Genomic DNA, 19,067 nt, shown 5'->3' on the forward strand with positions numbered 1-19,067 from the left:
GGCTCTGGCTAAAAAGGCTTATCCAAGAAACTAGCTCATTTCTTTTTGACCTTTGGGTCCTTGCAACAAAATGTACACGTTTATAGCTAATATATTTATACCTCTCACATTTTCAGGTTGCTGATCATTATTTTCGGCTCAAACTTGATTGATTGACACATGCCATTTACTGCGGGTGACATATTAGGTCTACTTAAGCACACAATGAATGGTCAACCTATGCCCCCCATAACCATTTGAATGAGTGTGTGGCTTACAGTAACCAACGCATAGGCTATAATTATCACCCTCAGAAAATAGAACGTAGAAAGGATTAGCTCAGTCACATGCAGCCGTAGGTTGCGCCAATCACAAAGGGACAGCAAAGGCTAAACATTCCTGCACTGCAGCAGGCTAATCCGTCACCCCCCGAGCCAGCCAACCACCACTCCCTCTGTGAGGATTCTCATGTAAACAGCCGGTTAAATGGAAACCTTAAAAAGGTTAGGCCCTGCAGCACAGTGGTTATAAGAATACTATGTTTGGCTATTGTCCCCAGAAATCCTCAAGAAAATTAAGTTATTTAAGTAGGATTAATGCATGATAGCTCCCCTGAGGGGCACTGGGCCTCCCCACCCGCAGAGCTGTAGGCCTCCGCCCCTAACCAGGCCATACAAATAAATGACCTCTCCACCCTTGTAGTAAGGAATCGGAAATACTACAGCAACAACTGCACCACTCATGAGGAAAATACAATTTCCTTACACATCACTCCTGCTACTCTAAAATCCAGTCAAAGAAAGAATTGTAAACGTTTTGTGTCAGTGCGTTATGGTGATTAGGCTATCTTGCACAAGTCAAAAATTGTTGACAGTTGGGCTGCAAAAATAGGCCTAAATATGAACTAATATGTATTTACTAAGGCACTGCATCTTAGTGCAAGAGGTGTCACTACAGTCTCTGGTTCGAATCCAGGATGTATCACATCCGCCCCAGTGATTGGGAAGTCCCCTGGCGGCGCACAATTGGCCCAGCGTCGTCGTCAAGGTCTGGTCTGGTCGGGGTAGGCCGTCATTGTAAATAAGAAATGACTTGCCTAGTTAAATAAAGGTTCAATTAAAAAAATATATCATTTACATCACAATGTAAGGATGACTTTGCTAAATAGGCCTAGATAAGTGAAACCAATCATTCTCTAATGAGCCATTTATATTACCAGATAACAATGATTGAATGCAATCACTGTGTGTAAAAAGTAAAGAAAAAGAAATGTCAAATACACAAATTGTTAATGATTTAATTATTATTATTATTATAAATCACTATTATTGTCAGAATGTATCATTATCATCCTCCTAAGCAACTCTTCTCTACAGCCATGCCCCTTTTGGACAAAAAACAGTCTTAAAGTGATAAGAACAGCTCCATACACTAAACAATTTGGTGTGGGATACAGTGGTATAGGTATAGTTACTATAATGAGGTATACCCTTACCAATCTGTCAAAAAGGCCCAATTGTTCCTAATATATCATGTAGGATAATATAGTATAATATAATAGTATGTAATATAATAATTTTTACACTACTCTGACCTTTTTAAAACCGAGACTAATATATATTAACTAAAGCTATAAGTCCCCTACCCCCTCCTCATGCGGCTGCGCCCCGCTGTCTCCGCTTTGTTTGTTCAGTTTCCAGGTTGATTGTATGTGTTAATTAGTTGCTAACAGCATGGTAATGTGGGTTTGATGGATAGACGTGTCACTAGCATTCAGGTCTACACTATCCGGAGACCCAGCAGGGTTTAGACTGGTCTCGCCGCGTCATCCTGACGATTTTTTTTGGCCTAACGAAGCCATAGAGGCCGCTCGGTCTTGCCTCTGCAACACCAGAAATAACTAATTTGTCATTAAAGAAATCCAATAAAAAAATCGAGGGCATTATTAATAACATCATTTTAAAGTTCGTCATTGTTTACCACAATAGAGAGCGAGACCTCTGCGTGAACTCTCTTGTTTGGGCCCACTAAAAAGGGGTCGTGGCTCATTTTTTTTTAACGTCGCTGGCACTGCTACAGTGTATTTACAGTAGACAAACACCACGAGATTTATTTAGGAAGGCGGGGGTGCTGGCTAACATGAGATTCCATTCGAGGAATGCTTATCTCAGCCGAGTTGAACAAAGCCTTATTGGAGCCTATTATTTGATTATTTAGACAGCTTTTTTTTTGTAATGTCTGCTTTTAATTTAGTTTTACTTCTCAGACCCCAGAGACATAATTATACACATTTTTCTTTCCAAGTAACAGAGGGGCTCGCATAACTTCATCCTGCAAGGAGTCTGAACTTCTCTATCAATTTAAAACCGAGGTTGTAGATTTAAAGCAATCCAAAAGTGTTAGCTAAATGCAATACTTGCTGAAAAGCATTGTGCTCAAAATGTTTGTTGTCTCTTCTAAAGGCAATGCTCATTATTCATTGAAAACATTTCAACTTGCCTACTTGTCATGTTGTGTAACAATAGACCATCAGAATAACATCTACGAGATAGGTACCAATTTATAATATGGATGACATAACCAATTGCCTTATATTAAGGAGTGACCAGGTAGTCTGGCAGGTAGGAGCGTTGGTCCAGTAACCGAAAGGTTGCTGGATCGAATCCCGGAGTTTACAATGTAAAAACCTGACGTTTCCCCCCGAGCAAGGCGGTTAACCCACTGTTCCCCGTGCGCCGATGACGTGAATGTCGATTAAGACAACCCTCTGCACCTCTCTGATTGAGGGTTTAGGTCAAATGCGGAAGACACATTTCAGTTCAATGCTTTCAGTTGTACAACTGACTAGGCATCCCATTTTCTTTTGCTGAGGCGTAGGCCCCTATTAGAAAGGATTTCGCTAACCATTAAATTAAGTCTATATTTAAAACACATATAAGCCTAGCCATTCAAAATTGTGATTTAAAATAAGATTCATCCATCAAGAGCAATACTAGATATTATTATTAATGTCCATCAATCAACTAATGCGCTTTCATCACTCGCTTCAGTGGTCAGCTTTTGCGCGTGCCATTACTCGAAAAGGCATTTCGAAGAACCCTCAAACACCGCCCCACAGCTGCTGGTTTGTTGGAAATCAGTGTCCAGTGTATGGATTTTTCACATTGCACCATGGGTAGTGTGGTTGTAAAATTTTCTATGTAAGACGTACCATAATGAAAACGCACTGCCTGGAGAACTACAGTGCTCACAGCTGCATGATATACGTATGCTGTCAATCACAGTGGCGTCACGGTTGTTCAGTCGCTCAGGGGGCTTCTAGTAGGCTACGAGAGAGGACCCCTGCCTGATGCGCGCATAGGCTACATAAGTGGTGGGCTTTGCAGTCTGTGAAGGCAAGTGTATCACCATGATCAACCTTATATGGGGAGGATCTTCAACCTGCTTGGCTGCATAAATCATAATCAAGATGAAGACGTGATCATAGCGCATTCGGCATCGTTCGAGGCATCAGTATACCATTAACGCGCACGATAGAACGGTGGACTCCGGGCAAGGCTACAGAGGTGGTAGACTGCTAGGCGGGGGCTGGAGGCGAAAACAGACCTATTTTAATGGCATTAATAAAACTGATCACAATGAAGCGCAGAAGGATAGTGGTTGCGGCAGGCTTCTGTCTTGCCTTCTTCCTTGGTACACTGATGAATTTGCTGTATATACCAGGGTTTGAGCACCATCAGAACCACGACCATAGAGTACATCGGTACTACCACGAAAAACAGCAGCAGGTTACAGGCGATTCGCAGCTTCAAGTCGGCGAGTCAGTCACTGAAGCTGTGGCCGAGTCCAATAGTAAACCTGCCGTAGGAAGCAGGCATCATCAGGACCTTCTGCTGCAGATACGAGAAAGATTCGATGAGGTTGTGCGGTACCGTCAGCGCCAAGCACATGGGTCTGGCACCGGAGACCCAGTCCGCCAGCTGGAGAGACGCAGGCTCATGGATTCAGATCCAGGGGACAATTGGGACCCTATCAAAGTAATTGAGCGAACCGAAAACCGACAGACGCATTTTCAAAATCGACATTCACCTTCCATATACATGCCCACAGCATCACGGAAAGATTTCACTATGACTTTGAGCAGCGTTAACGGTACTCCGATGCTTGGCTGCAGCAGCATAGACAACGTGACCAATGTTCAGTACCTCGGCTCAGGCTACACAAAGGCTGTCTACAAGGCGTCTCTCAACAACAGCTTGTCGGTGGCTCTGAAATCGGTGGATTTCGGGGGACACGATATGGAAAATTGCGTAAAGAAATATGGTTCACCTGGAGACTGCTACAGACTGGCGTCCTTCAAAATAGTGAAAGAAATGACGCTGATGGAAAGGCTACAGCACCCCAACATTCTGAAGGTAATCTATATCTAGGCTAGCTAACAAATTCATACCTTACTGATCGGTGTCTTTTAGCCATTTCTGTTGCACAATGATTTATTTAGCCATAGGCCTAGTATCACACACAGACCTATTTAAGATGTAGTATATCTTTTGTTTTTGTTGCCTATTGCCTAAAGGATTTTATCTGAAATCCATTAATTTCGTTATAACTTGTAGCAGTGGCCCTATAAATCATTGAAGTTTGACTTCAAATTTAACCCCATTTGTGCTCTTTACGCAGTATCGAAGTTAGTTAATTGCCATTTTGTCTTATACCAACAGCCAAACCATGAATCATTCTTTCCCTAATGACTGAATAACCATAGGTGTGAAACGTTACATTAAGCCTCTCGGCGTGTCAAAAGTGACACATGGGTTGAACACTTTGGAAATTGGTGTGTATTCCACTTCCACGAGTTTACTTGAGAAATCAGTCCAGAGTGCAGTGAAAACAAAATAGGCAACATGAAATAAGTGCATGGTTGGCCTATTATTAATAGTGCTATTTGGAGGATGTGTTGTCCGTTTAGTGGCTGATTAATAGTTTAGAGTTGAATGAGCGCCATCGCTTCATTGTTACCCTGTCGATGTTAAGCCGTTCCGCGGATTGCTGGATCTGCATGGTACACAAGCCGGTGAGTGGTGAGACGCCCGAGGCTTTGCCGCATATTACCTTGTATTTTATTTGCATTTACACAAGATCTGTGGCGTAGCCTACCGATACGCGGGTAAATCATAATACATTTGTGTAAAAAAAAAGTAAGAAGGCCTTTCTATTACGTTATATTAACAGCGCGTCTTTAAGCAGCGTGTCTATAACATCACCAATATAAGTGCATGCATGCGTAAAGGACGATTTTACAATTCAGACGGAGATAAGTAGCCTAGACCAAATAGCCGTATCAATATCCACACTAATAAAGCATGTATAATCCACATAGGCCTACAATGTAGGTCTACAAATAGTAATGCCTGTACACGTATCCCTAGATGTATGCACAATAACAGTTGCACGCCTATACTCAAGCATCTCACATTGTCCGATATAGGTAGGGCCAATATTTGAAGAATGTTCTTCTAATGTTTCAGATGTTAGGCTACTGTTTGAGAAAATATATGGCCTTGAGGTACTGGTTACAGTGGCATTTATAGGCTACAGCATATAGGCCTAAGTCTGTGCTTTACTGTAATGTGTACCGCATGAGGCCCAATTACATTATCCAAACAACAGCAATCCAAACGACATTGTCGAGGGCATTTCATTCTTTGATCGCAACTGTTTGCTGGATAGATATATACGTAGTCATCAAACCAGTGGAAAACGTGCCGTTTTGTTTTTGAATTCAAGTGTAGGCTAGTTATTATAACAATAAAAAAGTAGGTCGGCTAATTTAAGGTAAAACAATAGTTGCACTTTAAACCAAGTAAAAAGTGTCACGTTTTCAAGATAGACCTACTGTTTTATAGGATGGTACAACAGAACCAAGACAGTAGCCAAATAGTATATACAGAACATTTATTAAAATACAATACATGGTAATCAATTATGCTCCCTAAAATATTTTTCTGGACAATATTATAAGTTTGTGATCTTTTGATCAGAATTGCTATACATAAGTATTTTGTTGGCACAGTCAAACTGGAAGTTATCTCTTTAAACTAAATGTGTCATACCTATTTTGAGTCGCTTCTATCAGACTTGATCTTTTTGTTTGCATTGTGAATGTAGAAACATTTTAAGAATGATACCTTAGCCTAGGATATAGGTGAATATCTGGCCCGTAATCAAGTTATTTACCCTGTATGAAGCTTTAGAGGGAGTGTGCATTCTTATCGAGATTTAAATTGCAAACAATAAAAAAATATCACACCCTTATAAAATGTGTATTATTGTAAAGCACATGTTATTGTCAAACAATGTTAAACCCACATTAACCTTGAATTCAAATACAAAATGAACATATAAAACCAATGTACGTAAAACATTCTTTTTTTTCTTGACATTTTTAGACATTGGGGAGTTAGGCCTCACTAGTAAGGCTATGGAGAGTTAGGCCTCACTAGTAAGGCTATGGAGAGTTAGGCCTCACTAGTAAGGCTATGGAGAGTTAGGCCTCACTAGTAAGGCTATGGAGAGTTAGGCCTTTATCACTTTTTTTGTTGTAACTTATTTCAATCTTTGACTTATAACTAACTGGGTGTCTTTCAATTGACTTACATTCAATAATTGAGATATTTCACAGTATTAACTCATATCAAATCTCTCCTTAAAACTGGATGGCCAAGCTATGACCAGACATTCTTTTTTGACAACCGCACTGAACAGGGGGACGACATGTCACTACAGCATGTCAATACATCTGGACTGTATTTAATGTTTTACTTGGTTTATTCATCAATAGGAAGTTATTTTCGTTGCGGAGTCAGGGGGGGGTAGAGCCCAATATAGTAGCTGCCCATCTCTCATCGCACACTTACTAGGCCGTGTTGTGATAGGTACAGACTTACATTAACATTGACTGTAATACAGGAGTGTTTATTTGTGTACATTTCAAAAATAAAAATAAACTTTTTGGGTTTGTGTGTCCAGTCAGACTTTTCTGGCTATTCACAGTGTAATACACACACACACACACACACACACACACACACACACACACACACACACACACACACACACACACACACACACACACACACACACACACACACACACACACACAGGCGTACACACACGTACATGCTAGCATTTGTGTGACTGGAAAGTGCACTTTGGCTATCCCACTCTATCATCGTTGTCATAAGCGAATAATACCAAGATGATTTATTTCAGGATAAACATAAATAACAAAATTCATTTTCTGGCATGGAAGCTACATTGAGGGATTACAGGAATTGCTTTAGAAAATGTCAACATAAACTGGAAATGGTATGGAATTTCTCTCTCTAATCATAGGGAAAATATTATTTCCTTTTCATTCCTCTATGAACATGAGCACACTGGCCTTAAGGCTAATACATGCACTTTTTTTGTGCACCAGGAAAAATGCCTGAATGACTTCTTAGGGTAAAGTTAACTGGCATGCTCCACTAGCCGTAGAAAGAATAAATCACTGGAATAAATCATGTATTAACTTTAAGACTGAATTAGAGCAATATCTCCATTACTAAAACAAATGTTTATTTTAGCTGGCTTAGGTTGATATTCATTTGACTTTAGAATCATAACTTGAGATCTGTATGTATAACAATATTTTTCACGTAAATCTCTCATTGACATCAATGCATCATTTACAAAAAGAAAATGGTGCAAACTAAACAACTTGTTGATTGCAAGTAAATGTTTTTGTATGTTTAGTATCCCAAAGAGTATTTAATGTCCAGCTCTGCTGATCCAATATATCCTGTTAGAGTAATGAAGTCTGGCTCTGTCTGAGCAAAACAGTCTACAGCACACTGTCTGGTTAGTGTCTGCCTCTGGCCAGTCCTCAGTATGAGAGGAGGAGACAGAGGCTCAATGCTCTCTCACTGGAGAGACTGGGATCAGAGGTAGAAACCAAAGCAGTTCATCTCTGTTCTCCTAACTCAGCACACTTTTGGTGTCAATAGTCATGTTGACTGATACTGCTTGTCCAGGATAGATGGGGGACGCTCCTGTGAAGAGGGGAGGAGTAGCGGGCGACTGACTGGGAGGTGGATTGTGGACACATGTTTCTTACACCAGCACGCACGGCAGGCGCCCTCCACCTTTCTATGCCCTCGTCCATGTTAGAACGAGTGTGAACAATATGAATTTGAGCTGATCAGCGAGGGAGATAACAAGAGGGGGCTGCTTGCCTGCCCGGACTGAGGGGTGTGCGGGACGGAGGGAAGGAGGGGAGGAGGGCCCGTGTGGCTCAGTTGGTAGAGCATGGCGCTTGCAACACCACAGTTGTGGGTTCGAGTCCCCATGGTGGACCAGTATGGAAGAAAATACAAATAAAAACGATGAAAATGTATGCATTCCCTCTGGATATGAGTGTCTACTTAATGACATGCATGTAAGGGCTACCTGTCAGCGAAAGTATACGTGGTGGATACAAATGATCTGAGAGTGGTGGGACCTCTGGGCTGCTGCAGGGTTTCTGGCTGTGTAGCTGGATTATGTTTACACAAGCCTGTCAGCCTCTCCCTCTCTCCCCCAGGGCCTGCTCAGTAGATCTCCTCCGTTAGTTGGGGAATCAGTAACCAGGTTGTGTTAATGTGAAAGCTGGGTGTCTGTGGGCCTTGGGGTCAGTTTGAGGATGAGTGGACTGGAGACAGAGTTGCAATTAAGCCCGGGGTTAACACTTTAACCTCCCTCTTCCATGGGAAGGAAGCTGGGGGAAAAAGAGAACGCCAGAGAACTGTTGTCCTGGGCCTGCCCTGCCTCGCTAAGCCCTCAGCCCTGTTTCTGATCAACCCCTAGGGTATGTTGGGGCTCAGCAGCCCTGCAGCCCCCACACTCTACATGGAGAGCAGGGTGCCCTCATGACCCCCAGAACCCCAGACCGTCACCACATAAACATAGGACATTTCTGCTTGTCTTCTTGCTCTGAAACCTTCCGAGAATATACAATACATGCACGTCATCACTTCTTAAGTAACAGATAAAGAAAGTCAAGGAAAGTACAGTTTTGAAGTTGAATATGGGCTGTTGTGCATGTGCTCATAGAACATGAAAAAAAGTCCCCCCAGTTTTAAAAGAGAAATGTGAACAATAATTTGATCGGATGAAGTAACATTGGTGTGAAACATTATTTGATATGGCCAGCGAGTCTCCCACATCATTTGCATTAGTTGAAGCTCTGTAACTTCTCCCCTTTATTTCACTCTGAGAACATGCTCAGCTCCTGTTAACTGGTAGTCTGAAGGTCAGGTATTGATTTGACAAACCCTGTGATGTGTTTAAGGAGGAAATAAGAAGGTGAATATCACTCCGGAGTATTGGGAGTAAATTCTTTCTGCAAAACACCTTGTGTGCAGCCCTCTCCTACGACACCGTTTTTTAAATGTTGTTTATTTTTACTGAGCGGTTGGAGAAAACAAGTCGATGAGAGTTCTTACTCAACAAACTTTTTTATTTTTCCATATGCTTCCTTCCCTATTTCGTTGAGGATGTAAGGCACCAAATTCAGCAAAAAAAAAAAAAAAGAATTCGGTAGATTTTACAGTCATCCAAAAAGTACTAAGTTAGCAGTCATACATATTGTCTTCCAGAACGCTCGCTTCCAGACTTTGTTTTCAACCCTATGAAGTCATGCAAATTATATAAGGGGAAAGATGTAATAAACGGAGTGTGTAATCATCGAAACTCAAAACGTTTAAACCCCTTTATGCACCCAAACTTACGGTTTTAACAATTTCACCCTCCTCTATTTAATGCATTATGAGTATCAAGTCCATCTAATGTACTAGGATCAATTCACATGGAAAAGGAAAATGACAGAGGGTTTTCTGCCAGTTGCACTTGGTCCAAGTCTCTGATTAAAACAAGGCATACCAAATCCAACCATTAATGTCATTCGATACACACACACACGCACGCACACGCACACACACACACACACACACACACACACACACACACACACACACACACACACACACACACACACACACACACACTGCTGCTACCAAACTCTTATTCTAATTCTAACACTCCTTGTGGGGATTAAACAATCGATTCCAATTCAAAATCCTATTTTCCTTCAACCTAACCCTAACCCCCTTAACCTAACCCTAACATGAACCCTAACCTTAACCCGAAATCCCTAAACTAACCCTAATTTTAACCCTGACCTTAATTGTAACTGTAAACCTAACCCCTATGCCGAAAATAGCCTTTTTCCTTTTGGGGAACGGCAAAATGTCCCCTTGTTTTACTATCTTCATGAGTACTTCTGGTCCCCACAAGGATAAACACACATGCACGCACGCACGTACGCACGCACGTACGCACGCACGCGAGCACTAAGTTAAACCCCTACGCTGCACATGGATACACTTCAAACATGCAATTCACACAATTTCATGAATAATAGTTCAAAGTATGTTACTTATTACCTGATTTGTGAGTGAAATGAAAAGCTCTACTTTTTGTACTGGGCTTTACAGTAAGTCCCCACCCAGTCGGTAGCAGAGATCCAGAGAGAATCCGGTTGGTATGATAGAGGTGTTCTTGTTTGACTGACCCTCAGTCCTGCCGTGACCCTGTCCAACAGAAGAGCAGCAGTGTGCTCTGGGCTCTGGCAGATGCTGGGGATTTCACCTCTGGACAAACATGTCCGCCCCGGGGCCGGTTTGATCGGGGGCCAGGAGGCCTTCGTTAAGAGCGTGTGGTGACTGGGTTAACTGCCCTGCCGACCCCGGCGTTTATTTACACATTAATAATGTCCCGCACAGAAATGCTTTTGTGGAGCACCGGTGCGTTGGCATATTATGACGCGCATCGCATATGTTCTCGACTATTTCATCTGCTACTCGAGCAGGGCAACCGTTCCAGCAGCAGCACCCCCCTCTTGGCTGCTAGACCCGTCTCACTCTGACCGCTACCCTGGTTACCCGGACTCACCTCAAGCAGAATCTGCATGGATTCATTCTCTTTGTCCATCTTCAACTCTCAGCATTATTAACCGGTCTCAGTTGAAATACACGTTCCCGCTACCCTACATTTAGTTTAGTAAGAACAGAGAGACCTTCCAACCTTCCTTCAACTCACTTCTTGTGTGTACAGCCAACTGCCCAGTGGGGGTTTGGCCTGTGTGAGTGTGACTGGTCCCTGGGCTGGTGTGTGTTTGTGGCCCTGGCCCTTGGCCCCCCTCTCTGTTCCCGGTGAGGCCATGCTGTGCTATGGCATGCTGACTCACTCCTGCCTCTGGCCGGGAAAGTGGTGAACTGCCAGGAGGTTGGCCTAATAGGCTTGGCTCCTAACGTGCCTGCCTTTTCACACTTACCTCACCTCAGATTTTCTCAGCCTTTTCACTAAGGCCAAGCTCTCTCATACTCTATATACACCCATCCAAAGATGCAACTTAGATAAACCTCTATGTACAGAGGAAACAGAGACACATCAAGACCTGAACTCACAATAACAGAATAGATTCTGAACTCAGAACAGCACTCACAACCGAACCGTTCAGAATCTCGTTGCAGAAATATATAAATACATTTGCACAGATGTCATATTTCTCTGAAACGCTTCAATGAGGTCATGCCTTTCTCAGTAAAAAGACATTATCAAACGACCGAGGTGGGTGACCTCTGAACCTCAGTCAGACAAAATGGCACCAGATTCAAAGCAAACACAAACACTGCCCCAGCATGCGTACAGCTGCTATCTCACTCTGGGCAGCCTTAGCTGCCAATGAGTCTAGTCTGACATGGAGGGAAAACACTGCCCTGATGCCGTCGTGTTCACACAAGAATGCCTCCTCCGCTGCACACAATACCAACAACTCCAGCACTGGCTGCAGACGTGGTGCATACAGTACACACAGCCTGGAGATGGCGTGTGCTGATAATAGTCATTACTGTGAATTCAATCTCAGATAACAAAACTTTCCGTACACTCCAACCCCTGGGAAAGCTTCTCTGGCATTGCCAAGGGCAATCTCACACGCACTCACACTCACACACACACGCACGCACACACACTCACACACACGCACGCACACACTCACACACACTCACACACACACACTCACGCACACTCACACACACTCACACACACACGCACGCACACTCACACACACTCACACACACACGCACACACACTCACACACACACGCACGCACACACACTCACACACACGCACGCACACACTCACACACACTCACACACACACACACTCACGCACACTCACACACACTCACACACACTCACACACACACACACACGCACACACACTCACACACACACGCACGCACACACACACACACTCACACACTCACACACACACGCACGCACACACACACACACTCACACACACTCACACACACACTCACTTACTCACACACACGCACGCACACACACACACACACACACACACACACACACACACGCACGCACGCACACACACACACACACACACACACACACACTCACACACACACACTCACACACACACACACTCACACACGCACACTCACACACACACACACACACACACACACACACTCACGCCCACTCACACACACACACACTCACTCACACACACTCACACACACTCACACACTCACTCACACACTCACTCACTCACTCACTCACTCACTCACTCACTCACTCACTCACTCACTCACTCACTCACTCACTCACTCACTCACACAGACTCACTCCAAAAAAAGGTGTTAGTCCTGCATTGATGGCAGTGTAAAAAATAAACACCATTCTTCTTTTGCTGCAAAAATGCACTTTATTTTTTACAGAGCGAAATAAAGAGACTCTACAACACTTGAAAACTTAACCTCAACTGAACTCAATTCATACATGCTTTTCTCACTGCACAAGGAAAAGGGGCTGATTTAAGTGCAGTCTTCTTCATGTGTTTGTCATGCTGCACCCAGTGGTGGGGTGAGGGGCCACTCTGCCAGCCTTGCCCACAGGCCCCTCCTCTCCTCCCACTGGGCACCTCACATTTCCCATCACACAGCACCGCTATAAAATGTCTCTGCATCGCTCTTCACAGGCACACCCAAACTGCTAACACGCAGTAGTCACCCTCAGAGAGTATGAAGCCTCCACTACTTTACTCTCAGACAATGCTACATTCTCACATCATTCACTTGTAAAAGCCTTTTATTAACCAATAAACAACATGCAATGCCACCTTCTCTGTTTTGCATAGTCAGTGTTTTCCCCGATGATATGGTTGACAGCCGTATTGGTTGTTATGCTTTCATGCCCACTTATTTTAACCAGTTCTTCTGGCACAAATTATCTTACACAAATGTTTATGCAAGCAAAGGGCCGGCATCTCTAGGAGGCGCTTACCATAGCAAGAAAGAGGAGAGTAAACTACTTCAATCGACCACAAGAAACATTAATGAGTGCCAAAGCTCTCGCATGTCTCATTGCGTTTTCATTTTAAAAACATCAGAATGCATGCAACCGACATACAGTAATTCAATCTTCCGAATGAGATTGTTTGTCACTGACGGCTCAGGTTTACACGGAGTGTACAAAACATTAGGAACACCTTCTCTTTTCATGATGACATAGACTGATCTGGTGAATCCCGGCGAAAGCTATGATCCCGTATTGATGTCACTTGTTAAATCCACTTCAATCAGTGTAGATGAAGGGGAGGAAACAGGTTAAAGGATTTTTAAGCCTTGAGACATGGATTGTCTCTGTGTGCCATTCAGAGGGTGAATGGGCAAGAAAAAATATTTAAGTGCTTTTGAACGGGGTATGGTAGTAGGTGCCAGGCGTACCGGTTTGAGTGTGTCAAGAACTGCAACGATGCTGGGTTCTTCACGCTCAACAGTTTCCCCGTGTGTATCAAGAATGGTCCACCACCCAAAGGACATCCAGCCAACTTGACACTACTGTGGAAAGCATTGGAGTCAACATGGGCCAGCATCCCTGTGGAACGCTTTTGATACCTTGTAGAGTCCATGACCCGACTAACTGAGGCTGTTCTGAAGACAAAAGGGCGTGCAACTCAATATTAAAAAGGTGTTCCTAATGTTTTGTACGCTCAGTGTATATATCGTGTGTGTATAGATGAAGAACCAGTGTTTCTCGGTGTCCTCTCCAGTTGTACGGCTACTGCTACCAAGACATCAATGACATCCAGGACACGGTGACAGCCATCACAGAGCTGGGAAGTCCTCTGGAGATGATCCAACTACTGCAGACCTCCTGGGAGGAACGCTTCAGGGTGAGTGTTTAGCGGACAACACACACATTTCACTTAAGCACTCACTTAAAACAGGGTTTTAATCAAATGCTATATTGACATTATCATTATCTTGTCAACGTCTTGTGATATCCTCTCTCTCACTGAACAGAGTGCAACATGTATGAGTCAACAGAATAGGCTGAATTCTGGTATGTGTTACTGAGGGACTGAGGGTAGGTCACATGCGTAAGTAGATACTAAGGCCTGTGACTCAAACCCATTGCAGGCTGACTCAGAATGTAGAGCGAATTAGCTGAAACATGGGCTTGGTTAACCTGGTTTATAGGGACACTACTGGTATAGCGGATGGTATTTCCAGAGCCAGGGCCCTTCTCCTACTCAGTTTACTGCCTCCCTAGCTGGGTAACATGGACCTGTGTGCCGCCTGGGCCCCCGGGCCGGGTCTGCCGATCACTATCGCCACAGAGCCGCGCTCTAATTATTTCCTATTGCTTCATGTGGCCGGGGGAGTGTCCACCCGCTTGCCACACAGAGGATGAAAGAGCTTCGGTGCATGAAATCACCAACAAGTGCTCTCTTCCTCTCTTCTCTCTATCCCCTCCTCTCTTCTCTTCCTTTCTCTCTTTCTTCCTTTCCTCACTGGCAAGACTGGAGGAGATTCACTGAGACAGTCCGCTCTTCTACTGAGAGATCCTTCAACACAAACGTTTTGTGATGATGAATACAGGGTGGGAAAGATTATTGCCAAATTTCAAATCAACCTATATCTCTAGGCATGGACCAGAAAAGAAATGGATATATATATAAATACATAGTAATAGCTTCACAATGCCTTCTGATAGGCCTTGGGCTTCCTTAAGTGCCTTGAGCTTCCATATCATTTAGATCTATGCAATCCTTTCAGATTTGTACAAGTGCCTAGGGGGTAGGGCTAGGGGTGGGTTTGGAATTGGGCATGGGGAAGTTAGTTAAAGAGTTCCCAGTGTAACCATTGACACAAGCACAGCTCAACACGTCCTTGAATGCGCCGTCACTGCCATTTATAACACTACACACTAAGCCTATCTACATGTCTTCACACTAGTCTATGACCTCCTAAAGCATACATTTACATTTACATTTAAGTCATTTAGCAGACGCTCTTATCCAGAGCGACTCATAATTTGTTTCATCCCTAATCAAAACTGTATTTGTCATGGAGAGGCGGCCTTTATCCAAAGTCCGAGCTTCCTCACGGAGCTTCATAGTGTAGTTCACTACACCAAATACATCAGCCAGTGGAGGCTCATCAGAGGAGGAAGGGGAGGACCATCCTCCTCCGTAAATTTCATAAAAATAAAAATTGTGAAACATGAAAAAAGTTATCCTTTTTAGATAGAACTATACTAAATATATCCACGTCACCAAATAATTGACTAAAACAATCTGTTTCGCAATGAAGGTCTACAGTAGCCTCCATAGCACTCTCTGGTATAGCTTGAGGGCTAGCTAGTTTCCGTCCTCTGGGTACATTGACTACAAAACCTAGGAGGCTCATGGTTCTCACCCACTTCCATAGACTTACACAGTAATTATGACAACAGCCGGAGGACTTCCTCCAACCTATCAGAGCTCTTGCAACATGAACTGACATGTTGTCCACCCAATCAAAGGATCAAATAATGAATCTAGTACTGAAAGCACAAGCTACAGCTAGCTTGCTTTGCCAAATCTACAGCTAGCTTGCATTGCCAAAGCAGTCCATCTCTGTTATCCTAACTCAGCACACTTTTGGTGTCAATAGTCATGTTGACTGATACTGCTTGTCCAGGATAGATGGGGGACGCTCCTGTGTAGAGGGGAGGAGTAGCGGGCGACTGACTGGGAGGTGGATTGTGGACACATGTTTCTTACAGCAGCACGCACAGCAGGCGCCCTCCACCTTTCTATGCCCTCGTCCATGTTAGAACGAGTGTGAACAATATGAATTTGAGCTGATCAGTGAGGGAGATAACTAGTAGTTGTTTCCCCACAACATAAGCGTCAGGTCTGCCTCCCTTGTCACCCAAGAGCCTTCCCTTGAAATATGGAGTGCATAACATGTTGACTCAAAGAGAAAGAAAGACAATAGTAGAACAGTTTTGAATGAATGAATTTCTTCAAAAATGAAGGAGAAGCGAGAGCGAGAACTATTTTGTGTTTTTTCACTTTCACTTTTACTTACTTGGCTAATTAATGCAGCTAGCAAGTTTAGCCTACTCAAACACCCAGCTCAAACAGAGAGGAATGCGATGTTAGCTAGCTGGCTATGGCTACCCAACACTTGAACTCTTCCAAGTCATGGTAAGCATTTGATTTGATTAATTTGCCACCAGGGCCTGCTGGTGAACTACTAAACTGCTACTGTACACTGTACTACATGATTGTAGTGGGTTTACGAACACGTTAGTTCTAGTATGTTGACCGATGTTACCTAATATGCTGACAACGATGTAGGCTGTGTGTAGCAGTTAGCGGTTATGGTATGAAGGTTTGGAAAGGTTTGTTTGCCTGGTCACAGACAGCTTTTGTGTTGTGCACTGAAGTCCACAAGCAAAGGGAAAAGGTGAGATGAGACTGCGTAGATGCGAGAAGGAATTATATAAAGATCAAAGTAATGATGCTGTTTGGATGTGGTATGAAGGTTTGGTTTGGAAAGGTTTCTATGAAAGTGAACTGTGTTTGCGGGTGATCAGGGGTGTATTCATTCTGCCAAAGTCTTTTGAAAAACATTTCTTAAATGGAAGAAAACTGAAAAAAAATGGTGAAAACATAACTGAATTTGTCCAATAGAAACCTTTGTTTGCAACTTTCCGACTAATGATTACACACCCTAGATCAGCTAGATGCAGTAAATAGTGTGCTAGGTGGTATTGAATGTGTCCCTGTCTGATTACCTTGATTACTCAAACTTTTCCCTCAACCTCCTAGCTTGTAGCAACCTTATGATGGGTACAGGGAAAATTTGAGTATCATGTAGTAGCCTAAACCAATCGATGTTACATTGAGCTGGCTGAATGGAATATGAATGACAGTTATCCAGTATGCTGTAGCTAATATAAATAAGTACATGCTCATTAAAAATACAAAAATCGTCCTCCCTCATCTTAAATTGACTGAGATAACTTTCCACTTTGATTTCCTGGGCCTTTAATGATAGCCACACGGGTTTCCAAGCCTGTGAGTACTTCCACAGAGAACAATACCCAGTGCTTAGTGCAGGGTTTCCCAAACTCGGTCCTCAGGACACAGCTGATTCAAATAATCAACTAATCATCAAGCTTTGATAATTTGAATCAGCTGTGTAGTGTTAGGGCAAAAAACAAAACGAGAACGAGTTTGGGAAACGCTGGCTTAGTGCAAGTAAAATGTAAGTAATTCCCACTTTTAAACCGCGACCATGCTTTTAAAGACTCCTTCCTAGTGCTTGTTCCTTTTTGTAAGTCTGATAGAAACAGCGTTTAAATAACTTTAAGTTGCACGTAGAAATCAGTTGCTTTTCTTTGAATGGCTCTGTAAATGTCTTTGTGGTTCACTCAGTGGGTCTGAAGCACAGTGAAAAATGACTTTGTCTAGCTTTGAGAGAAACCATTGCATTTCAAACAAGATGTCTTGGTTTTGTCCATGTAACTCGATTTTACCGTAATGCAATAACAGAGCATGAGGTTAGACAAAATTCAATGAGATGATTATTTTTTACATTTTTATTACCTAAATATAATAATACTATTTCAATGGAGTGTCACCACTTACTATCTCTGGATCTTGTGTGTGCGGTGTGTGTTCATGCAGCATCTGTGTGTGCCGTTTTTTTTGGTTGCTCCTTTGTTTCCCCACAACATAAGCGTCAGGTCACCCAAGATCCTTCCCTTGAAATGTGGAGTGCGAAATGAAAGAAAAATATGCTTTTTCTCTGAGCATTTGCAATTCGTATGAGGCATTAATAGACTCTGGGGAGGCGCGCTGTAAACCCACTGAATTTCAAATGCTCCATTTAGGTCTGTAACCATTTCCTGTGAGCGTTGACAAAGGCTTTGATGGCCCTGGCCTGCAGCCCCTGTCAGTGAGACAGACACACCCATATCCCCTTTAACCCCTCCATCCTCACTAACCACACCCACCCAGCAGTCTGTCTGTCAACCTTCACGTCAGGCTCATTTACATTTATGGAAATTATAAATTATAGATACATTCTATCAAACCTGTATTGCAGTATTTACAATACACAGTATGGTCAAATAGAATGACAGAATAGGGTACTCTAAAAAACCTATGGCTGTCAATCAAATCAATAAAAAAAAAAAAACAGTATTTAAAAGGGGCAATCAGCAGTTGAAACAACAAGAACGCTAATTCCTCCATTTCTCGCTGGAGAAATGTAACCACTCCCAAATTCATAGACAGAACTATAGATGAAAGGACCGACCATCCATGATATCAACATGAACGTTTTTACCATGTTTTGAGCCTGTACAGTGTTTTCTTTTATATACATACAATTCATTTATAAGTCCAAAAATGTATGTAGCAACTGCAAATTGCCCATTTAAGCATAGTGTGACATAGTGTTGCATTCCTCCAGCACTACTCTTACTTCACTAGGGTTAGAAAGAGACTCCAGCCCCTAACTCACGCCTGAGTGCTCTGTGTCTCACCTCTCCCACTCACACTTAATCCACAGTACATTAAAAACAGCTTTTGTTTCGCTTGAAAAGAAATGAGCAGTTCAGCTCCTCCTCCTCTCCTCC

General features: G+C 43.0%; 1 protein-coding gene across 2 annotated transcripts in view; it reads left to right on the forward strand.

Annotated features, from left to right (window-relative positions):
• The first annotated feature begins 3,304 nt into the window (after positions 1-3,304).
• Positions 3,305-19,067, forward strand: part of LOC115113320 (extracellular tyrosine-protein kinase PKDCC-like) — a 38,253-nt gene continuing 22,490 nt past the window's right edge. The window contains exons 1-2 of one of the 2 annotated variants that reach the window (XM_065012855.1): positions 3,305-4,394; positions 14,197-14,319. In XM_065012855.1, the coding sequence (XP_064868927.1) occupies positions 3,594-4,394; positions 14,197-14,319 (924 nt within the window). In that variant the 5' untranslated portion in view covers positions 3,305-3,593. The remainder of the gene's footprint in view (positions 4,395-14,196; positions 14,320-19,067) is intronic. The other variant, XM_029640842.2, reaches the window with a different exon arrangement.

Source organism: Oncorhynchus nerka, linkage group LG28, assembly GCF_034236695.1.
Source record: "Oncorhynchus nerka isolate Pitt River linkage group LG28, Oner_Uvic_2.0, whole genome shotgun sequence".
Taxonomy (NCBI): Eukaryota; Metazoa; Chordata; class Actinopteri; order Salmoniformes; family Salmonidae; genus Oncorhynchus; species Oncorhynchus nerka.